This window comes from Mauremys mutica, chromosome 11 (genome assembly GCF_020497125.1).
Source record: "Mauremys mutica isolate MM-2020 ecotype Southern chromosome 11, ASM2049712v1, whole genome shotgun sequence".
Classification (NCBI taxonomy): domain Eukaryota; kingdom Metazoa; phylum Chordata; order Testudines; family Geoemydidae; genus Mauremys; species Mauremys mutica.
This window is the reverse complement of record NC_059082.1, coordinates 1,099,993-1,120,939: the sequence shown is the minus strand read 5'-3', so window position 1 is coordinate 1,120,939 and position 20,947 is coordinate 1,099,993. Positions and strand designations below refer to the sequence as shown.

General features: G+C 57.0%; 2 protein-coding genes across 2 annotated transcripts; one reads left to right on the top strand and one right to left on the bottom strand.

Annotated features, from left to right (window-relative positions):
• Nucleotides 1-4,397: 4,397 nt before the first annotated feature.
• On the bottom strand, nucleotides 4,398-10,259 carry CIB1 (calcium and integrin binding 1). The gene is made up of 7 exons (XM_044979084.1): nucleotides 10,059-10,259; nucleotides 9,637-9,671; nucleotides 8,045-8,147; nucleotides 7,429-7,582; nucleotides 6,928-7,046; nucleotides 6,740-6,828; nucleotides 4,398-5,704 (listed from the first exon to the last, which is right to left on the bottom strand). Exons 1-7 carry the CDS (start codon nucleotides 10,107-10,109, stop codon nucleotides 5,683-5,685), a joined length of 573 nt encoding a protein of 190 aa, XP_044835019.1. The 5' UTR covers nucleotides 10,110-10,259; the 3' UTR covers nucleotides 4,398-5,682.
• A 6,273-nt stretch (nucleotides 10,260-16,532) lies between these two features.
• GDPGP1 (GDP-D-glucose phosphorylase 1) lies at nucleotides 16,533-20,413 on the top strand. Its single transcript, XM_044978807.1, has 2 exons — nucleotides 16,533-16,717; nucleotides 17,955-20,413. The coding sequence occupies exon 2, from the start codon at nucleotides 18,013-18,015 to the stop codon at nucleotides 19,219-19,221; it is 1,209 nt and encodes a 402-aa protein (XP_044834742.1). The 5' UTR covers nucleotides 16,533-16,717; nucleotides 17,955-18,012; the 3' UTR covers nucleotides 19,222-20,413.
• Nucleotides 20,414-20,947: the final 534 nt, after the last annotated feature.

Below are 20,947 nucleotides of genomic sequence, written 5' to 3'. Positions count from 1 at the left end.
TCCTGAACCTGGAACTGAACGCGGCGTTCCTGAGTCTCCCCAGTGCTCGGCTCTCAGCAACCAGCTGGGAAACACACTGGCAGATGTGGTCTCTTCTCCCCAGCGGCTGAGAGAACCGCCGACCTCCCAGGGTGTTCTCCAGGGAGCTGAGAACCTGCCCCTCCCAAGCTGCAAGTGTCCGGTGAGGAGTCAGAGTGTGAGGGGCTGTGCCCAGGGCCTGCGGCTCTCGGTGAGCAGGGCAAGAGCTGCTCCCAGAAGCTGATTTTAAATGAGCTCTTGTGAAACGTTCGGGGTCACGTACGGGCTGCTGCTGAGAGCCCCTGGCCCTGGGGGGCCGGCCAGCCTCGGCTGACCTATCAGGCCGTGTGTAGTGACGCCGTGGTAACGAAGGGCTGTACGTTCGATTTCAAACCACCTTTCAGCCAAACGCCCCCATTTGGTTTGCCTGGGCCTGGCCGCTGAGCTGGGCCCTGCCCCTAATGCCAGGCCCCGGAGCTGCAGCTCCGTGGCAGGGCGCTTTTCTCTGTGGGGTAGCAGCATTTGGCGCTTTGACAGCTCCCCTGGGCGCGCTGCTCACAGATCCTGCAGGCTGGCTGGCCGCGGGGCACCACAGGCCATAGGTGCATGGCGGTGCTCTTAGCTCAGGGACGTCTCGGTCAGGGAGCGAGAGGGGATCGTGAGGCACCGCGGGATCACACCACAGGCTGCACCGCTGCACTGTTCTTTGCCAGCGCCCCGCGGCCAGCCCGAGCTGGAGCCCCAGGGCCTCGTGCACCACACGGGATGGGGAAGAGCCCCCCAATCCCTTTGCTACGTTGAAAAGGCCCCCCAGCTGGTGGGGGGACTCACTGAGCTGTCAATGGGCTGCTGCCACCACCAGCGCAAAGGGTCAGCGGGGCAGAGCTGGCTGGAGTCCCACATGGTCCTGCTGCGGGGCCAGCTCCTCCAGCCGCCTACCACGGGGGGTGGCCCTGCCACTCCCCCAGTGCTGAGGCTCCTGGGAGAAGCCGGGGGTGCTGAATAGGGGGAGGGGGACTGGCTGGCTCCCACTTCCAGGCTGATGGAGCTGTGCCCAGGCACTGCTGGCTGGAGGGAAGAGGAGCCTGTACTCCTCCGATGTTCTGTGCCCATTTTATCTCTAACCCACATCCTACATGCTCCTCTCCTGGGAGGCAGCAGGCAGCTTCCTGCCCACCCCAGCCCGCGTAACCCTCTGGCCAGCCCACGTGCAGGGCTCATTTCCTGACGCTCCTTCTCTGCTCCAGACAGTGCGTGGGGCAGGTACTGGTACAATGGTAGCACTGGTGGGGCAGGGGAGATGCTGCTGCTGCTGCACCTGTGGCTTTTCTGCTCTGTCAGCCACCCTGGCTGCAGGGTTCTCACTGTACGGCTCCTGCCTGCCGTACGTAGGGCTGGGATTGCCAACTTTCGAACACCCCTGCCCAGAGCCCCCACCCACCCTTCCTTCACTCAGGGGCAGGGGTTGGAGTGCGGGGGAGTATGGGCTCTGGGTGGGTCCAGAAATGAGGGGTTCAGGGTGTGGGAGACAGCTCTGACTGGGGGTGCAGGCTCGGGGGGGCTGGGGATGAGGGGTTTGGGGTGCAGGAGGGGGCTCTGGGCTGGGGTGCAGGGTCCCAGCAGCAGCCGCCAGGTCACTGCAGCCCCATGGCCCATGGGCAGCCAGGGAAGCGCTGCCCTCGCAGCTCCCATTGGTCCCGGTTCCTGGCCAATGGGAGCTGCGGAGTCGACACTCGAGGCAGGGGCAGCATGCAGAGCCTTCCTGGCTGCTCACGTGCCTTTGGGCTGCAGGGACCTGGTGGCCGCTTTCTGGAGCCACATGGGAGCCTGCCTTAGTCCTGGGTCCTCGCTGTGCCGCCAACTGGACTTTTAACAGCCTGGTCAGCGGTGCCAACTGGATGCCAAAAACCAGACAGTTGGTAACCCTATGAAGGGCCCGGCTGCTTCAGTGCCAGGCCCTCTGGCTTCCCTGCGCTGCTGAGCACCTGTTTTACTGATGGTCATTTCCCCACAGCCGTGTGTGGCTGAGGCGGGTGAGCGTGACTTGGCACCACGGTCTGCCCTGCAGCCAGCTGGCCAGGCCGTGCCTCGCTGTAATGTCAGTGCCTGTGGCAGCGTCACACTGCACTGGGGCGTGCTCAGAGAGCTGCTGTGGCAGCCCCATGTCACCAGGGATCACAGCGCTCTGTGCAGGGAGCCGCCTGCAGCCCTGCCCCAGGGGTCATGGCTAAGGCTATTGCATGGGCAGGCCCCTTGCGGTACCGCCTGCACACAGGTGCTGCTCACGCTGTTCTGGGGCATACACCTTGGCTGACCTTTGCTCAGCTTGGGCCCAACTGACAGCTTAACTGCTGTGCCAAAGTGGGAATACTTTGTAATATTTGTATGAAGCCTAAGTGTGCCTCAGTTTCCCCACATATGCTACAGTTACCCCGTGGGTGGGAAAGGACTGTTTGCTCTCAGGGCAGGCTGAGCGATGTGGGTGTTGCCCGGCTGTCTGGGCCTTAGTCCCCTATCAGTGGAGCATCTGAGAAGCCAGTGGCAGCCAGTTGCCAGGACACTGACATCTAGCAAGCAACAACCCAGAGGGATGAGGACTTCCCCACTTCCCAGCAGGGAGGCGGAGCAACATTGCTCCCCTGGAGGAAAAGGACGGGAGGGAGCGCTGGCGGCTGGACGAGTCAGAGCTCTCACAAGCAGGTCGGCGGGAGAGACAGCCAGCGCTTGAACCAAGGGCTGACCAGAAAGGTCTCTGCTTTAACCGTCACTGCCCTAAGGCCTTGCTGTTGTGTGGCATTAGCCTGAAAACCTGTTTTCACAGCGCCAGCGTCACTGCAGAGGCTGGGAGAGGTGCATTAATGCCTGTGGGTGGCTGAGTCTCCAGTGGACCTCGCTGAACAGAGCTCACAGGGAGGTTGCAGGCCCACAGGTCCAGCCTGAGGAGGCGGTGATGCTGTGTGGCTGACTCTGGAGGAAGCAGCGACAGCGTGGGGTCTGGCTCACTGAAGGGATTCCTCCTAGAGCCCATGCCGAAGCTGGGGCTGGAGCACTGATCCTGTGGATCTGCCACAGTGGCAAACGTAAGCAAACCCCACCTTGTCCACCCCACCCTTTGTTTTTGTGCAGCTGCAGAGACATGAGAACCAGCAGCGCCCTCCTCACCAAGCACCTGGCCCCTTTGCAAACAGAGTCAGGTTCACGCATGCTACAGCCCCGCCCCTGGGCTGAGCCGTGGGGCCATGCTGTGGGCTGCTGCAGTATGGGAGAGTCGGGCAGGTGTCCCAGACATGGGGCTTTGAACTGGGCTAAAAGGCAGCTACTCAGCCTGTGCAAATCTTCGTTCAGGAGGGGAGAGAGAGACACTTGAGTTTCCACCTTCTTTGCTCCCTCTTGTTGTGCCCTTACAGTTCAGTAGGATCTAGTGGCCTCAGCCAGGTGTGACCCACTGCCAGGTGCTACCACAGAGTCGTTGCCCCTTCTAAAAACCCAAGTCAGACACGCCCATCTCAGCCCTGGGAGAGCATGGTTCTCACTGCAGTGGTAGTGGGCACTGTGTTTTCCTTTCCTGCTGTTTAAATGGCCCAGTCTGTTAGTCGTGTGTCCCATCCCTGGGCCATGTCTCCCCAGGGCAGCCAGGCCAGGCCGTGTGCAGTACCATGCCCCTGGGGTTAGTGAGGCAGGCCGTGGTGCCATCAGGCCCTTGAGGAAAGCCTGTGTCTCTAATACTCGCCTTCTGCAGACCCAAGCATGAGAGCTGCTGGCCCTGGGCCACGCCTCCCTGGAGTTTGGCAATACTGACAGATGAGGTGTCCACTGCAGATTCCCCCCACCCCACGACAGGCCCAAGGCTCTCCCTGCACCCGGCAACTCGGCCCCGGACTCAGACTGGAAACAAACTCCTTTGGCACTGCCAGGAAACCCCTCAGCCACGTGTTGGGGGCAGGAGTCCATTGCTCTGCTAGGAATAGGCAGGCCCCCAGTCTCATCACTGGATGGGTCCTGCAGCCCCTAGGATATGCTTCGTGCTGCACTCCAATTCACTAGAGGGGGAGGGAGACGTAATAGGAACAGTGAATGGACAGGGAGGGAAGAGGACTCAGGGCCCAGTAACCCCAGGCAGCAGAGAGGGCAGCAGCCAACCCCCTCCCCTCCCAATGGGGCAGGAGAGACTATAGCCTCTACCCCATCTGGCCCGACACAGCCAGCCCCGGGGCAGCACTGCACCCTCCAGTATTGCAGGTGTTGGAAGCTTGCTGCAGGCTGCCCAGAGCCATGGCCCAGGGGGTGCTTGTCCTGCAGGGGTGGGGAGACCGACCCCACACGTCTCCCTGCAGACACATCAGTTCGCTACACACACACACCAGGGACAGGCCCCAGGGTAAGACTCCAGCTCTTTATTCATTCTCCGTACATGGCCGAGCAGCCCCCTACCCAGTGCAGAGTACTGCAGGCCCTCCGACCCTCCCTCCCATGGTGGGGGAGCACCCAGCAGAGCAGCACGGGGAAGCCAGCTGCTTTACCACGTGTAAGAAAGGGTAGAAAGAAAGAAAAACACCCTGAGTCTTTGCTCCCCTAACAGGCACTAGCAGTGTGTCAGGCAGCAGCAGGCACGGTGGGACCGCAGAGTTAAGCCTTCTGCCTGATGGCCATTGCCTGCCCCTGGCCTGCGGCAGCTGACTAGCAGGGGAAGGACTCAGGGCCAGGCTGCCTGACACCAGGAATCAGCTGCTGCTTCAGGAAGGGAGGTACAGCACCAGCAGACGCACCAAGTCGCAGGGCAGGGCAGACTGGGAGGGGCACAGGCAGAAGCTGCCAGCCCTGTGAATGCTGTGGCCCCTGCCAGGACCCCCGACTCTGGCTGAGCAGAACACGCACAGCTTTCTAACGGGAGGGAGTTGGGGAGTGGACAGAGAAGTTACAGAAACACCCTGGCCAGAGCTGCTGGGCAGCAGCATTTTAAGGTGCCAGTTACATTATTGCATAGTAAAAAAAGCCCTTTGTGCTACATCCCTTTGCCAGACCCCCTCAGGGAGCCAGCCAGGCCCGCTGCAGCCTCAGGGGCTCCTTGCCAGAGTCCTAGCTGCCCGTTTGCTTGTGGAAGGCACAAAGAGAGGCTCAGGAGGGTGAGCCCCAGATTATCACCAGCCCCCAGCAGGAGTTCCCCTCTCCTGCTCAGGAAGTCCAGGGCTGGCCCAGAGGACTGCACCTGGTTTGCATAGGAGTAAGCCCACGGAGATTAGAGATCCCAGCATGCTTTGTGCCACACCAATCCCAGCAGCCTCTGCTTTGATCCAGGTATGGCTTGAAAGGCTGGGACCTGTAGTCTCCAAGGGCCAGGAGTTTGTTTGAAGCACAAGACAGCTGCATTAAGGACCCTGTAACCCTACCCCTGCAGACCAAGAAGAGCACAGAAGGCACAGCATACTGGGCAGGAGAGGCCTTGCCCCATGGAGCCCTGCATAAGGCACTATGGAAGGAGTGCTCCAAGACACCGGCCTCCTAGCACGATACTGGAGTCATCAATATTATTGCATCTGTTTGCCAGAAGGGGAAGGATCCAGACACTGCGCAGAGATGGTGCTGAGCCGCACAGCAGGCTAGGAAGGGACAGGCCATGGGCACAGCCAGCCACAGGACGCCTCTGCTGGAAGGGACGTGGTGCCATCACAGCACAATCTTGAAGGAACTGAAAGAGAGATAGTGACCAGCCCATTCTCACATGCTATGCCACAGGGGAGCTACTCACTGGGGTCTCCAGTGCTGGGCACGGGAAGGGCTGTTTGCAACATGGCATGAAAGAAGCTCAGAGGGGACATGGCAGACCCAAGCAAAATGCAGCTGGTGTTTAAAAGACATGATTCTGGACACCTCCTGCCAATGGCTCAAGGGGGGTGCGCCCTGGATACCCTGAGCATGTCAGACAGCTCCCATCAAACTAGCAAAGAAACAAGCTAGAGGAGTCGAGTGGCCAGGGAAGGGGGCAGGAGGGCAGTCTGGTGCATGAGGCTCAGGACTAGAAGACAGGAGAGCTGGGTTCTCCTGCTGCCATGGTGTGACTGTAGGCAAGCAAAGCCTGTGCCTGTCCCCCATGAAAAGAGAAGGCCCTGCTGCAGCCGGGCGGTGCTCATTCTGTTTGTGAAGCAGGAAGGACGGGCCGGTGGTAACGAGACTGGCCTCAGAGCCATGGATTCTACTCCTAGCTCTGCTACAGCTTTCCTGTGGGACTCTGGCGAGTCGCTCCCTGCCTCGCCTGCAGCATGGACAGAACAGCCCTTCCTCCCGCTCCGCCAGCTGCATTCTGTCTGTGAGCTCCTCGGGCAGGCACTGGCTCTGTGCTTACATACAGCACCTGGCTGGAGACCAGACAAATGAGTGGAGCATCTGGGCACTGCCACGATACAGCTCGCTAGGAAGAGGTCAGGAGCCACAGCCCCAAGCCACTGAGACTTGGGTGCTTCAGGAAGTGTTTCCCAAGCTTTGCAAGGCCTCAGTGGACGGGGCTAGAGATGGGCAAAGGTTCTTCACTGTTATAGGAGACTATTTAGAGCAGTTCCCCGCTACATCTGCGCTTTTAGCCCTGCTACCAGCTGGGAGATCTGTGCCCACGCTGCGCAGAGAGTTAAGCAAACCCCCATTCCACCCACTGACTAGCTTGCCCTGCCTAGCAAGCGCTGGATTTTCTCCAGTCAGACACTGCAGCAAGCAGTGGAGGCAGAGGTACCTGGCAAAGTCTGGTGATCGAGAAATGACATGCTGGAACTCAGAGAGGTTAATGGTCCCATCCTTGTCAATATCTGACTCCTCCAGGATCTGTCAGGGAAAGGGAAACACCAGCCCTCAGAGCCTGCTTGATCAGCCCCACACAGCAGGTCCAGCAAGCCCCACAGATGCAGGGCGTGTGGCACTCACATTTTCGATGAGCTGGTCCATCTCTGACTCACTCAGCCTAGTCTCATCTCCTTCCCCTGTCAGGCAGTTCACCAGCTTCTCCAGGTCCTTCCTGTCCAGGGTCCCATCGTCGTCAAAATCTTTGGGGGGAAAATGTCCAGGTTATCATTAGAGGCGCTTGTCCATGAGACCCTGTTTCCATGGCTATGGCCTAGCAACACAGGAGATTCACAAGCAGGAGTGCTCCCAGAGAGGGGGTTCTTGGCTGGGCCTCAGGCTTGCCCTGGGGGCCTCGCAGCCTCCCCCTTGGAGCCCTTCGCTGGAGTAGGGCTAGCTACCACCACAACCTGCTCCAAGCACCTCAGACTGCAGCTGGGCAAAGTCACCCATGGGCAGCAGGTTCCTGACGTGACCCCCTCCCTGAGAGCAACCCCGGGAGCAGCAGCCCCCGCCCCCAAAGTCCCACTCTGCACAGAGGGACTGGCGAAGCAGAGCATCCACCCCGCCCTGGCTGATCTCTACCGAAGATGCGGAAGGCGTAGTGGGATTTGATCTCTGAAGTGGCTGAGTCGCTGAAGACGCTCAGCATGTCGAGGAAGTCTTCGAAGGACATGCTGCCATCCTCATCCTCTGAGGTGGAGAAGACTCGACAGATCCGGTCCTGGAACGGGTTTGCCTGTCAACACATGGGGAATCAACACTGGACTGAGGCACCAAGACTTCTCAGCAGCAGCGGGGGTTCCAGAGGGGTCAGGCAGATGATCACAATGGTCCCTTCCAGCCTTAAAATCCCTGACTGGGCGGAGACCCTCAGAACTTCCTGTGCAATTCCATTTGCTGCTGGTTAGCCCCCTGCCATCACGTGCCTGCAGCACCTGCGTGGCCTGGAAAGCTAGGCACAATGCTGATGGACACCTCTTCCCCAGCCCGGGCAGCTCAGTGAGGAATGGGAAGTGGAGCAAGCACGCCATGACTGGAACCGCCTCCCCGATCGCAGAGTGCACCCAAACCAACGGCAGCTGCCCACCAGCCAGGATCCAAGTCTTGGCCCAGAACCAAGAGATCAGTGGGACTGACCTGGTTCCTCCTAGGGCCGGGTGGGAGGGGGAGGCCAAGCAGCCAGGAGGGTGCACCATACCCGCAGTTCAGGCAGTGTGAGGATCTTGCTCTTGGGGACTCTTTTCTGCAGGATACTCTCCCTCTCCTCCTTTGACAGCAGCTCACTGAATCTCTTGTGGGCGCTTTGGGAGACAAGAACAGTTAGAGCCTGGCAGAGCTGCTAACAGTCTGGGACAGAGGCTGCTGAGCTCAGCTGGGGGCCCACCGGGGTAATTCTTCCCCAGAGCTGCCTGGAGAGGTGATTATTCCTCAGCCCTGAGTGCACACCCCATGCTGCACCTGATGCAAACAAGGTGCGAGGGAGGAGGAACAGTGTTAGCCAATCAGTCCCCGGCAGGCCAGCCCTTTTCTCTGCCCTCAGCATCCACAGCTGCCGCCTGTGCCAGCTCCTAGACACCACACTGTGATCCCCCTGCCCCACACCTGTCCTGTTATGGAGTGGCACTCAGACACTAGCCTATGCTAGGCTGGCTGCAGAGGTTACAGGGCTGGGTGGATGCCAGGAAGGGACACAGCAGGTGGCAGCAGTGACATCTCCACACAGGACTCCTGTGCAGGACACTTCAGGACCAGCTGCCTGGGCCAGGCACACATTGCATTACTCGCGCTCAGCCAGGGTGCCACTGGCAACCAGGCTAGGCTGGGTTTGTCCCAAGAGCTTCAAACGCAGCAAAGCGGCATTAGGCAAGGCCCTGCACAGAGCCCATGGACATTCGCAGCTACAGCATTGCAGCACAACCCAGCTGACACGCAGCCCAGCCTGGAGATTTTATTTTTCCTTCTTCGCCTCAAGCTGCCCATTAATGCAGCCAGTAAAACAAGACACCATGGAGAGCAGCAGGCTAGAAACACCAAGAAGCCACCACACCTTGAAGCAAAGTCCAGCGCACAGAGGGCTAGGTGCAAAGTGCCCTTGTGCCAGGGAACACACCAAAATGGGGAGCAAGAGCAGGAAGAGGCTCCAGTTCAGAAGGGAAGCGCTACCTGCCCACTGCCGCACCACGCTCCCCCCTCCGCCCCTCAGGCCATGCTCCCCTAGCCAGCTGCACCCACCCCAGGGTGCAGTGCAACAGATGTCAACACCCCAGCAACTTGGAGCAAAGTACCCGGGCACGGCCTCTTGCACTCGGGGCAGGGGAATGCACGTCAGCTACAAGCAGGTTAAGGCGATTCTGACTCTAGGGCCATACTAACAGCTGGGTTACCCTGGGGCAGCAGCCCCCACGCTGGGAGGCAGCAGGGCAGCACTGTTTGAATTTCATGTAACTGTCTCACTGTCCACCAGGCAGGGCCTACAGGTGACCTAGCAGAGCCCATCTACCTTGTGCTCAGCCCTAGAGTCGGGCTGCGCTCTGGGGCCTCTGCTGCTGCCCTTCCCGGTCCAGGAGCAGCAATGTCAGGTCTGGGCCCAGCTCCACGGAGACCCCTCCCCATGGAGCTCTGGCACCTTCGGCCTGCAATTACTCTCCCCCTCCCCATGGGGACTGCAGCTGCTCCCCCAAGGGCCAGCATCTGAGCTGCCCCCTCCTGTATAGGCCTGGCCCCACAGCTCTGCCCTAGCCTGAGCGGCGTGTGGGGCCCTGGGGGAAAGCCAGCGCGAGGGGTGCTTACAGCACGATCTCCTGCTTGGTCAGGAAGGTCAGCTCCTGGGAGAGAGAGAAGGGGAAAGTTATCCCTGCAGCGCGGCCGCACTGCCCCAGCCCTGCCCCCAGCCCTGCCCCCGGGGGCCCGCCGAGCCCAGCAGCACGGGGGGCCGGGCCAGGCGCCCCTGGAGGGACAAGGCAGCGCAGGGGACCCCAGCCGGCAGACCCGTCACTGGTGGGGAGCGCGGGGGCCGGGCCGGGCCGGGCCGGGCGGGGGAGGCTCGAGTGGGGGCCGGGCCGGGCGGGGGAGGCTCGAGTGGGGGCCGGGCCGGGCGGGGGGGGGGGAGGCTCGAGTGGGGGCCGGGCCGGGCCGGGCGGGGAGGCGCTCAGGTGGGGTGAGGGGGCCAGGCTGGCCATGGGTGGAGGGGGAGCGCTCGGGGCGGGCGGTACCTGGTACTCGCCGAGCAGGTCCCGCGGCAGCTGACTGGCCGAACCCCCCATGGCGGCCCGGACCCAACTTCCGCAACTCCGTCACTCTCCGTCTGCCCGGGACGTCAAGTCACCGTCTCCAGGAAACCGCTCCATGGCAACGCCCACGGCTTAAAGGGCCACGGCCTCCCAAAGCGGGCCCGGAGCGGGGCATGCTGGGAGCTGCCCCCCCCAGCGGGGCATGCTGGGAGCTGTGCCCCCCCCTCGCCCGGAGCGGGGCATGCTGGGAGCTGTTCCCCCCCACACACACAGCGGGATATGCTGGGAGCTGTGCCCCCCCCTCGCCCAGAGCAGAGCATGCTGGGAGCTGTGCCCCCCCCCTCGCCCAGAGCAGGGCATGCTGGGAGCTGTGCCCCCCACTCCCCCTCGCCCAGAGCGGGGCATGCTGGGAGCTGTGCCCCCTCCAGCCCAGAGCAGAGCATGCTGGGACCTGTGCCCCCTCCCCACACCCAGAGCAGGGCATGCTGGGAGCTGTGCCCCCTCCCCACACCCAGAGTGGGGCATGCTGGGAGCTGTGCCCCCCCTCTCTCCCGGAGCAGGGCATAGATTCACAGACTATCAGGGTTGGAAGGGACCTCAGGAGGTATCTAATCCAACCCCCTGCTCAAAGCAGGACCAATCCCCAACTAAAGCATCCCAGCCAGGGCTTTGTCAAGCCAGGCCTTAAAAACCTCTAAGGAAGGAGATTCCACCACCTCCCTAGGTAACCCATTCCAGTGCTTCACCACCTTCCTGGTGAAATAGTGTTTCCTAATATCCAACCTAAACCTCCCCCACTGCAACTTGAGACCGTTGCTCCTTAAGAACATAAGAAAGGCCGTACCGGGTCAGACCAAAGGTCCATCTAGCCCAGTATCTGTCTACCGACAGTGGCCAATGCCAGGTGCCCCTGAGGGAGTGAACCTAACAGGCAATGATCAAGTGATCTCTCTCCTGCCACCCATCTCCATCCTCTGACAAACAAAGGCTAGGGACACCATTCCTTACCCATCCTGGCTAATAGCCATTTATGGACTTAGCCACCATGAATTTATCCAGTCCCCTTTTAAACATTGTTATAGTCCTAGCCTTCACAACCTCCTCAGGTAAGGAGTTCCACACGTTGACTGTGCGCTGCGTGAAGAACTTCCTTTTATTTGTTTTAAACCTGCTGCCTATTAATTTCATTTGGTGACCCCTAGTTCTTGTATTATGGGAATAAGTAAATAACTTTTCCTTATCCACTTTCTCAGCATCACTCATGATTTTATATACCTCTATCATGTCCCCCCCTTAGTCTTCTCTTTTCCAAACTGAAGAGTCCTAGCCTCTTTAATCTTTCCTCATATGGGACCCTCTCTAAACCCCTAATCATTTTAGTTGCCCTTTTCTGAACCTTTTCTAGTGCTAGAATATCTTTTTTGAGGTGAGGAGACCACATCTGTACACAGTATTCGAGATGTGGGCGTACCATGGATTTATATAAGGGCAATAATATATTCTCAGTCTTATTCTCTATCCCCTTTTTAATGATTCCTAACATCCTGTTTGCTTTTTTGACCGCCTCTGCACACTGCGTGGACATCTTCAGAGAACTATCCACGATAACTCCAAGATCTTTTTCCTGACTCGTTGTAGCTAAATTAACCCCCATCATGTTGTATGCATAGTTGGGGTTATTTTTTCCAATGTGCATTACTTTACATTTATCCACATTAAATTTCATTTGCCATTTTGTTGCCCAATCACTTAGTTTTGTGAGATCTTTTTGAAGTTCTTCACAATCTGCTTTGGTCTTAACTATCTTAAGTAGTTTAGTATAATCTGCAAACTTTGCCACCTCACTGTTTACCCCTTTCTCCAGATCATTTATGAATAAATTGAATAGGATTGGTCCTAGGACTGACCCTTGGGGAACACCACTAGTTACCCCTCTCCATTCTGAGAATTTACCATTAATTCCTACCCTTTGTTCCCTGTCCTTTAACCAGTTCTCAATCCATGAAAGGACCTTTCCTTTTATCCCATGACAGCTTAATTTACATAAGAGCCTTTGGTGAGGGACCTAGTCAAAGGCTTTCTGGAAATCTAAGTACACTATGTCCACCGGATCCCCCTTGTCCACATGTTTGTTGACCCCTTCAAAGAACTCTAATAGATTAGTAAGACACGATTTCCCTTTACAGAAACCATGTTGACTATTGCTCAAGAGTTTATGTTTTTCTATGTGTCTGACAATTTTATTCTTTACTACTGTTTCAACTAATTTGCCCGGTACCGACGTTAGACTTACCGGTCTGTAATTGCCAGGATCACCCCTAGAGCCCTTTTTAAATATTGGCGTTACATTAGCTAACTTCCAGTCATTGGGTACCGAAGCCGATTTAAAGGACAGGTTACAAACCTTAGTTAATAGTTCCGCAACTTCACATTTGAGTTCTTTCAGAACTCTTGGGTGAATGCCATCTGGTCCCGGTGACTTGTTCTGTCATGTGGTACCACTAGGGTGACCAGACAGCAAGTGTGAAAAATTGGGATGGGGGTGGGGGGTAATAGGAGCCTATATAAGAAAAAGACCAAAAAAATAAGACCAGTCTAGATCCATCCTCTTTGGAACCCCCCCTTCAGGTAGTTGAAAGCTGCTATCAAATCCCCCCTGGGCTGTGGGGGAGGGGGGAGAAGTGCCTTTCCCTGCTGCAGAAGCTCTGGGGCTGGGCTGGATTGGGGCCCGGGGAGGGGCGCCTCTGTTGTGGCAGGTCCCAGGCTGGGCTGGGTTATGGCTGGGGGAGGGGCACCTCTCCCCACCCAGGTCTGGCCTGGGTTGGGGCCGGGGGGCGCCTCTCCCCTGGCTGTGGCAAGTCCGGGGCTGGGGGAGAGGCAGCTCTCCCTGCTGCAGCCCTGAGCACCTGCACAGCACTTAAGAGGCTGCTGCATGGCCATGCAGTTTAGAGGGAATTTAGGGCTTGTCACTGTATTTGCTGCTTTTTTTGTCTGGTGCCTTCTGGGCTTTTTTCTTCACTTTCCACTTAGATTCTTGCCCTCCCATCCTGGCTCTACATCTTAAACATTTTACTCTCAAAGTACAGCATTACGGCTGATGTCTCCAATATCAGAAAAGCGAGTAACTCTTACATAAAAAAGAGCTCCCCTTAGAGAATGTAAGAGGCTAGGAAAAAATGTGACCAGGGAGGTCATCTGAGTCCATTCATACCAAAGGGTATTTGGGGATGTTAATAAACAGCTTTAACTCTACTCCATAGCAGTTTGACATCAATTGATCCTCATTACTGGATTAGAGCTATCTTCTGAACTTGTAGGCTTCTGAACTCCCTTCAACTTTGCAAGTGCTTCAGTTCATCAAAGAATACAGACGTGAGGACTAGGATCATACAACTAAATTAATTACATAACTGAATCCCAATTAGATTTTTTTTCTTTCAAGGTCAAAGCTAGTGTGTTTTTAAATGTATATTACACACTTTGGAGAAATTACACCTCTGTCATTTGTTTGCCACCTCACTGGAAAACAGACCTTATGTATGTTTTCTGTTTGCTCTTGCCCAAGAAAGTAGCAATCTAATATGCTTGTAACCAGGGCCGGCTCCAGGTTTTCTGCCACCCCAAGCAGCGGAAAAAAAAAAGGGGGGGGCCGCGCAATCGCGCTGCTCCACTCTTCAGCAGCAATTCGGCGGCTGGTCCTTCGCTCCGAGAGGGAATGAGAGACCCGCCGCCGAATTGCCGCCGAACATGCGGACCTGCCGCCCCAATAACGGTTGGAGGGCCGCCCCTTGGTATTGGCCGTCCCAAGCACCTGCTTCTTTAGCTGGTGCCTGGAGCCAGCCCTGCTTGTAACAAAATTTCTGACAGGTAAATGTAATTTGCCTGCTTTAATTACACCAGTGGTTCTCAAACTATTGTTCTGGTGACCCCTTTCACATAGCAAGCCTCTGAGTGCAACCCCCCCCTTATAAATTAAAAACACTTGTTTATATATTTAACACTATTATAAATGCTGGAGGCAAAGCGGGTTTGGAGTGAGGCTGACAGCTCACGATCCCCCATGTAATAATCTCGTGACCCCCTGAGGGGTCCTGATCCCCACTTTGAGAACCCCTGAATTACACCAATTTGAATAGCTGGGCTCCTCCGTGACTTCTGCAGTGGCCGGTGTGGCTAGCCTCAGGGCCGCCCGGGCAGCTGGCTCTGTGGCCAGCTGCCCAGGTGGCCCCAGGGGCAGCCACATCGGCCACTGCTGGAGCAGCTCTGCAGCCAGCCACTCAGGCGGCCCCTGCAGCCGGCTGCACCAGTCGCTGCTCCAGCTGGCCCCGGGGACCACCCGGGCGGCAGCCCCCAGCGGCTAGTGCCGCTGGTTCTCTCTCTCGCTCCCTCCCTTCTCCCCAGCAGCAGTCCTCACCAAGATTTAGTCAGGGCCGTTTTTGGTGGAGGTCATAGACAGATCACAGGCCATGAATTTTTGTTTATTGCCTGTGACCTGTCCATGACTTTTGCTGAAGATGCCCATGACTCAATCGTAGCCTTATTCATGATATTTAAAGTCCTGTTGTTTACAATCAAACTGTGCATCCATGATGCTGTGGACATGGGCGCCAGGTTTGTATAATTTTTGGTGGTGCCCAGAACAGGTCCAAGCAGAGCTGTCCCATCTCTATGGACAGCTCTGAAAATATAAGCCCAAATAGTGGTGGAGCCAGGCACACGTTCCTGAATATTGGTGGAGCACGGGCACCACGGGCCGATGTAACTCGCTGCCTATGGCTGTGGAGAGGGTGAAATCACCCACCAATCTCTGCTAGTTGGGTCCAGTGGGAAAAATTCTTTGAGTGCAAAACAGGCAATTTGTCAGACCTCCAGGATCCTAAGAATGCCGGTTCTGGGCTGCAACTAAGTGGAGGGAGGAAGTGGTAGTTGGCAGAAGCAAGAGGCTTTTGAAAAGAGAAGGAGAGCTTAAATTAGCTGTGTGGGGGCACATCTGAGAGCCAATGGGTGAGCGCAGTCTCCCATCCTTTGGAAAAGTTGCAGATGGGGAAGCAGCTCCTTTCTTACCATAATCTGTACTCCATCCCTACCCCTGTTAGGAATTGTTACATCCTTTGCAGCCAATTCAGGATTCCCCTGTTCATTGCACTCTCCCAGGCATTGCTCCGTGAAGCCTTGTGGGAGGGTTACAGAGATGGACTCCACAGAGAGGAACAGTTCAGTAAGATGGCAAAGATGGTGCAGGTGACTGGTCAGTGGATCAATCATCCGCTAGGCAGATAATATATCTCTCCATTCTGTGTAGGAGATGTGCAAGGACTCCCAGATACTGCTATAACCAGTGGGTTGAAGTAGCAGCAGCTACTTCCCAAACTACTGAGGTGTGGGGGGAGAATTCCTTCAAATCTCATCCAGTCAGTACTGCCCCATGAATTCAACTGCTATTCCTGAATCCTAGTTGTTAATATCAGTTTTGTCCATTATTGCTGGTCACTTGCACACAAACATTAAGTCAGCGGGTGGTAATGGGAGCAGTTGGGTTGTGGGAAGAGCATGGGTAAACTAGAACTAATGTCTTTCTTCCCAAAAGATACACCCTTGAAAACTTACCTCAATATATAGACTACCTGTAGCTTGAAGTTAGCCAGGGATGTTGATTTAAATCTGTTTCACCCTCCTCAAAAGTGGCTGAAATTCTCATAGAAATCATTAACACCTGAAATAAGTATCTTTATATTGGTTGGGACCCGGGTACCTGAGAGCGATCACCTCTCTTCTCAGCATCAGCTGGCACAGTTGAGTTAAGCAGAGGTGTATGAGTTGGGATCTCCCTCATTTATAACAAGGGAGTTGCTGGTGGGTTTTCTCTGAGGAGTGTTTGGGTGTATTACAAAACCTAAAGGGAACAGTCGTGAGCCATTTTACTTAAGGTGGCAGAAGCGGGAGGGATCGCTCAGTGGTTTGAGCACTGGGCTGCTAAACCCAGGGTTGTGAGTTCAATCCTTGAGGGGGCCACTTAGGGATCTGGGGCAAAAATCTGTCTGGGGCTTGGTCCTGCTTTGAGCAGGGGGTTGGACTAGATACCTCCTGAGGTCCCTTCCAACCCTGATACTCCATGATTCTCACTCTTCTCTTCTGCAGACTAAATACGCCCAGTTCCCTCAGCTGCTGGGTGCCGCTGGGCCCACCGGGGCAGTGCTGCTGGTGAGCCTGGCACTGCCCACCAGGGCTCCTGTTGAGCTGGCGCTGCCTGCGGCGGGGTGGGGGAGATTCTGGAGCTAAACCAGCGCCCTACGGCAAAGCGCTGGGGTTAAACACAACTTCTTCCCCTTTCTGCAGCGCCACCCGCTCCGGCTCGCTGCTGCTCAGCCAGGCCCGGCCTTGTCCCCCCTCCACGGGACGGGCAGCGGCGGGGAGTGGCCTGCAGGTGCAGGGTGAGTCCCTCCACCAGCAAATCCTGCTGCGGCTGCGGAGACCAGCTCCAGCGTCGCCGCCTCCGGCCCCAACCTGGGAGCCCGGCGCGAGGCGGAGACACCTCGCCGGTCCCGCGGGGCCGGGCCGCGGGGGCTCCGCCCAGCTCCGCCGCTGTCCCGAGGGCTCTGCAGACAAACCCGGGCCCGGCGGCTCCCGCAGGCGGCCGGCCGGTAGGTGCGGGCTGTGTCTGGCCCGGGAGGGAGGCGGGCGCGGCCGAGCGGCAGGAAACGAGTTTCATTGCCCGGCCGGCGGCTCCGGGCCGGTGTGGTGACGGACACCGCTCCTGGCTGGCCGGAGCTGGGCTCCAGGAGCCTGAGCCGCCGCTAGCGGAGCTGGAGAGCCGCCCGGCGGTGGGGGTCAGCCCGGGGCTTTGCCCGGAGCGCTGGGCGGGGGGAGAGGTGCTGTGGGCAGGGCCTGAGTGAGGGACTGTCTGGACCTGTTAGCACGTGTGTGGTCACGGGAGCCCCCTGCAGACATGTACATTGCCTGCACTTCCCGAGTCTGCACAGGGGGCTCCTGGACCACTGGGGGGGGACAGGCTCCCTGGCCCCTGCACAACCATGCTGAGTCTCTCTCGGCGTGGGGCTCACAGCCCCTGTCCTGCAGCCTGGTCTCTCAAACTCGAACTAACACGAATTGTCTCCAGGGTTCTGTCCCAGGCCTTAGGAGACGCCTGGTGATCAGCTTACAGGGTTGTTGTTTGGATCCATGTGTGGGGTGGGGTGTGCGGGAAGCCAGACAGGTTTTGCTTTAGCTCTGAGCGCAGTAAGGCCCACAGCAGTGAGTTCCATTGTCCAGCTACATCTCTGATCAAGATTCTGTCTCCTGCCCTCACAAACCTTCCAGTAGTTTCCTTGGCCCCGTGCTATGTCGCTGGCTTGGGAAATCTTGCAGGGAGGGGTGATCTTTGGGGTAGCTAGAATGATCCCAGGCAGTGTGTGACAGAGATCCTGCGCTAGACTGTATTGGATGGGACTGGGGGTCAGTGCCACTGCCAAGAGCACAGAGGCCCATGGCGCTCTGCTCTCCAAGACCTGCACTGCTGGAGTTTTTTCAGCCGGTGTGGCTGCTTTCCTAGTACCCCCTGTAACAATGCTGCAATAATTGGCAATACTTTGCCCTTCCACCAGAGGATCTCACACACCTTCTCACACTAACTAACCCTCTCAGCCCCCTGGGAGGTCAGGATTCTCCCCATGTGATGGGTGGGGAAGGGACTTGCCTAAGTGCACACAGTGGCTTAAAGGACCAAGCGGCCTGACTCCCAGACCTGCGTTGTCAGCACTCCCCCGCTCTGCGGCGGTAAAACTGGCGGTGGAGTCCTGGCATTTTGTACAGATGGGCTGTTTCTCTTTGCTTTGTCCATGTCCCCATAACTGCCTCTGCTTATTCCATTGTCTGTTTCAGATCAGCTGGAGATGCTGCCTGCAGGGGAGCCCTGAGCAGGTGCTGCTGCTCATCTAACATGGCAATGTCCCTGGGTGCCAGCCAAGCCCTCCATGAAACATTGGGGTTGCCATCCCAGGAGCAGCCAGAGTGCCGTGCTGTGTCCTGCTGGGAGGACTTTGTTTATGGGGAAGAGGATTTTGTTCTGTGTGGGGTTGGGTGGTGGAGAAGCAGGTCAGAGGGGCCAGCAAGCCGCACCATGTCTCGCTTTGACAGAGCTTTGCAGTCCGGTTGGGAGGAGAGGATGAAGCTGGGTTTGTTCAGGTATCACCTGGGGGAGCTGCAGACCCGTATATTGCCAGGGAATGTCCGGTTTGTGGCCCAGCTGAACATCCAGAGAGGTCTGGAGAGAAGGAAACCACAGGACATCCAGAGTGTCAGGCAGAAATTCGACCCCCAGCAATTCCACTTCAATAAGATCAAACCAGGGGAAATCCTCTTCCATATGGTCAGGGCCCCAACTCCCCACCCTCCCAGCAGGGAGTGCTCTCAGTTCCAAGGGGGCCCGCTGGAGTCGAAACTCCTAGGGATACCTGACTGCATCCTAGTGGTGATTAATGTCAGCCCCTTGGAGTTTGGACATGTGCTCTTTATTCCAGACCCCGCGCTCTGCCTGCCTCAGATTCTCACCCAGGAGCTGCTCCAGTTTGGGCTGGAGTCGGTTCTTCTCAGTGCCCACCCAGGCTTCCGCGTTGGGTTTAACAGCCTGGGAGCCTTCGCCTCGGTCAACCACTTGCACCTACATGGGTTTTACCTGGATTGGGAGCTCCTGATTGAGACTGCCCCAGGCGAACCCCTATGCCCTACACTCAACTTCCACTTCCTACGGGAGGTCCCAGCCCCAGGGTTCCTGTTCTACAGTGAAGGGGAGGGCTTGGGGGCCCTTGCGCACAATGTCTGCCGAGTCACTGACTACCTGGTGGATAAAGAGATTGCACACAACGTGTTTGTGACTCGGGGAACTGCTCCTGGGGAGCCATCCCACTCGGAGACCCGCTCTGGAATCCGGGTGCTCATCTGGGCCAGGAGGTCCTGCTTTGGGTCCAAAGGGGAAGCTGCATTTAATGTGGCACTTTGTGAGCTGGCTGGGCACTTGCCCATCAAAACTGCCGAGGACTTCCAGAGCCTTACGGAGACGGCAGCCATTCATATCATCCAGAGATACCTCCTCCCTGAGCCACAGCTGTCACAGCTCCGAGGCCAGCTGGTGACACTTCTCACAGAGTAACCACATGGGCTCTGCATTGCACACGGCGTCGCACTTTCTGGGGTCAAGTCTCACTCTTGCGTATTTTGTAACTGCTGTAGAATCGTTCATTGGGGCAGTCGGGGAGCAGGGAGTGACTGGATTTGCCTCCTGGATCCAGCATGGAGGCAACCTTGCTGTTTGAACCACTGTCCCCACGGGCACTGCAGACTGGACCCTCTGGGACACCGACTGGCCTGTTGTACCATCATTGGCAACAAATGAAGGAAGATGGTGGGCTTTGTCCTTAACCTCACTTGCCCCATGTGTGTTTAGGTGGGGCTCTGCGGTGTGCTGGGAGTGGGAGATAAAGCAGGAGTGTGACCCCCAAGTTCCTAATCTAGTTAATGATTGAACTGTTGGCTTGTTTCTGGTGAATCAGCCAATAAACCCCCACCTTTGGAAATGCCGCAGCATCATGCAGCTTCCTGTCCACTCTCTTTCCAATAGCACATGGTAAAGGGGCAGTTTGATCAGAATGTGCCTGCGTCCCAGTGACCTCTTTCTATTCCGCAGAGCAGCTCCCAGCATGAACCAGTCATAGCTTATCACTTTATTCCAGTGTTAGATGCCACTATGACAGGCACCCTGAAAGCACCATAGATAGGTAGCCCTGCAGGGCCCCCCAGCTCAGAGGGATGGGGGTTGAGTCTACCCTAACCTTGCAGAGACCCCAGTTTGGGTACAGGAGGCTACGCTGGCTTGTACATCATCCACAGAACTGGCAGCTAATCTGACTGCAGAATCTTTATGACAGAAATTAGTTCAAGGGAATCCATGCTAGCGCTCAGGGCCCCAGGGAATGTGGGGCAAGCAGCTGGTAGAATCAGCCTTTCACTTGGAAGCTAAGGCCTGGTCTACACGCATAGTTAGGTTGTAGCAAGGCAGCTTATGTCCACCGAGCTCTGTCAAAGTCTACACTACAGCCGTTCTCCCACCGATGTGAGTCGCCAAGTACACCGACCTAATAACTCCACCTCCATGAGGTGCACTGCTTCAGTCAATGCAGTTAGGTTGATGCAGTGTTTGTGTAGACACTCCACTGCTTACATCAGACTGTTCTGGCTGTCAGTCCTGGGTGGCAGGGCTCAGGCTGTTGGTCCCCCAGGCGATGGGGCTCAGGATATCAGTGCCCCACCGACATTTAAATTGGTGCAAGCGCTCCTGGTGAGGACACGCATGCCAACAGAAGGAGCCAGTGTGGACATGCCAAACCGACGTATGTCGATGCAACTTAAGTCAACTTAGTTTTGTAGTGGCTGCGTTGGTGGGGTCGGGGCTCCCAGTGAGGGGCGGTGGTCAGGGGGCATTGGTGGAGTCGGGGATCCCAGTGAGGGGCGGCGGTTGGGGGTGTTGGTGGGCTTGGAGCTCCCAGCGGGATGGGCAACTGGGGATATGTTGTGGGGGGGCATTGTGGGGGTCGGGGCTGCCAGTGGCTGGGGGCATGCTGGAGGTGTTGGCAGGGGCTGAGGTTCCAAGAGGCCGCAGGCGTTTTGCAGGGGGTGGTGGAAGTCTATCATATCCCCCATTAGCCGTCTCTTTTAGAAGGCAAATAGTCGCAGTCTTTTCAATCTCTCCTCATACAGAAGCTGTTCCATCCCCCTAGTCATTTTTGTTGCCCTTCTCTGAACCTTTTCCAATTCTAATGTATCTTTTTTTGAGATGGGGTGACCAGAACTGCACATGCTATTTGAAGTGTGGGCATACC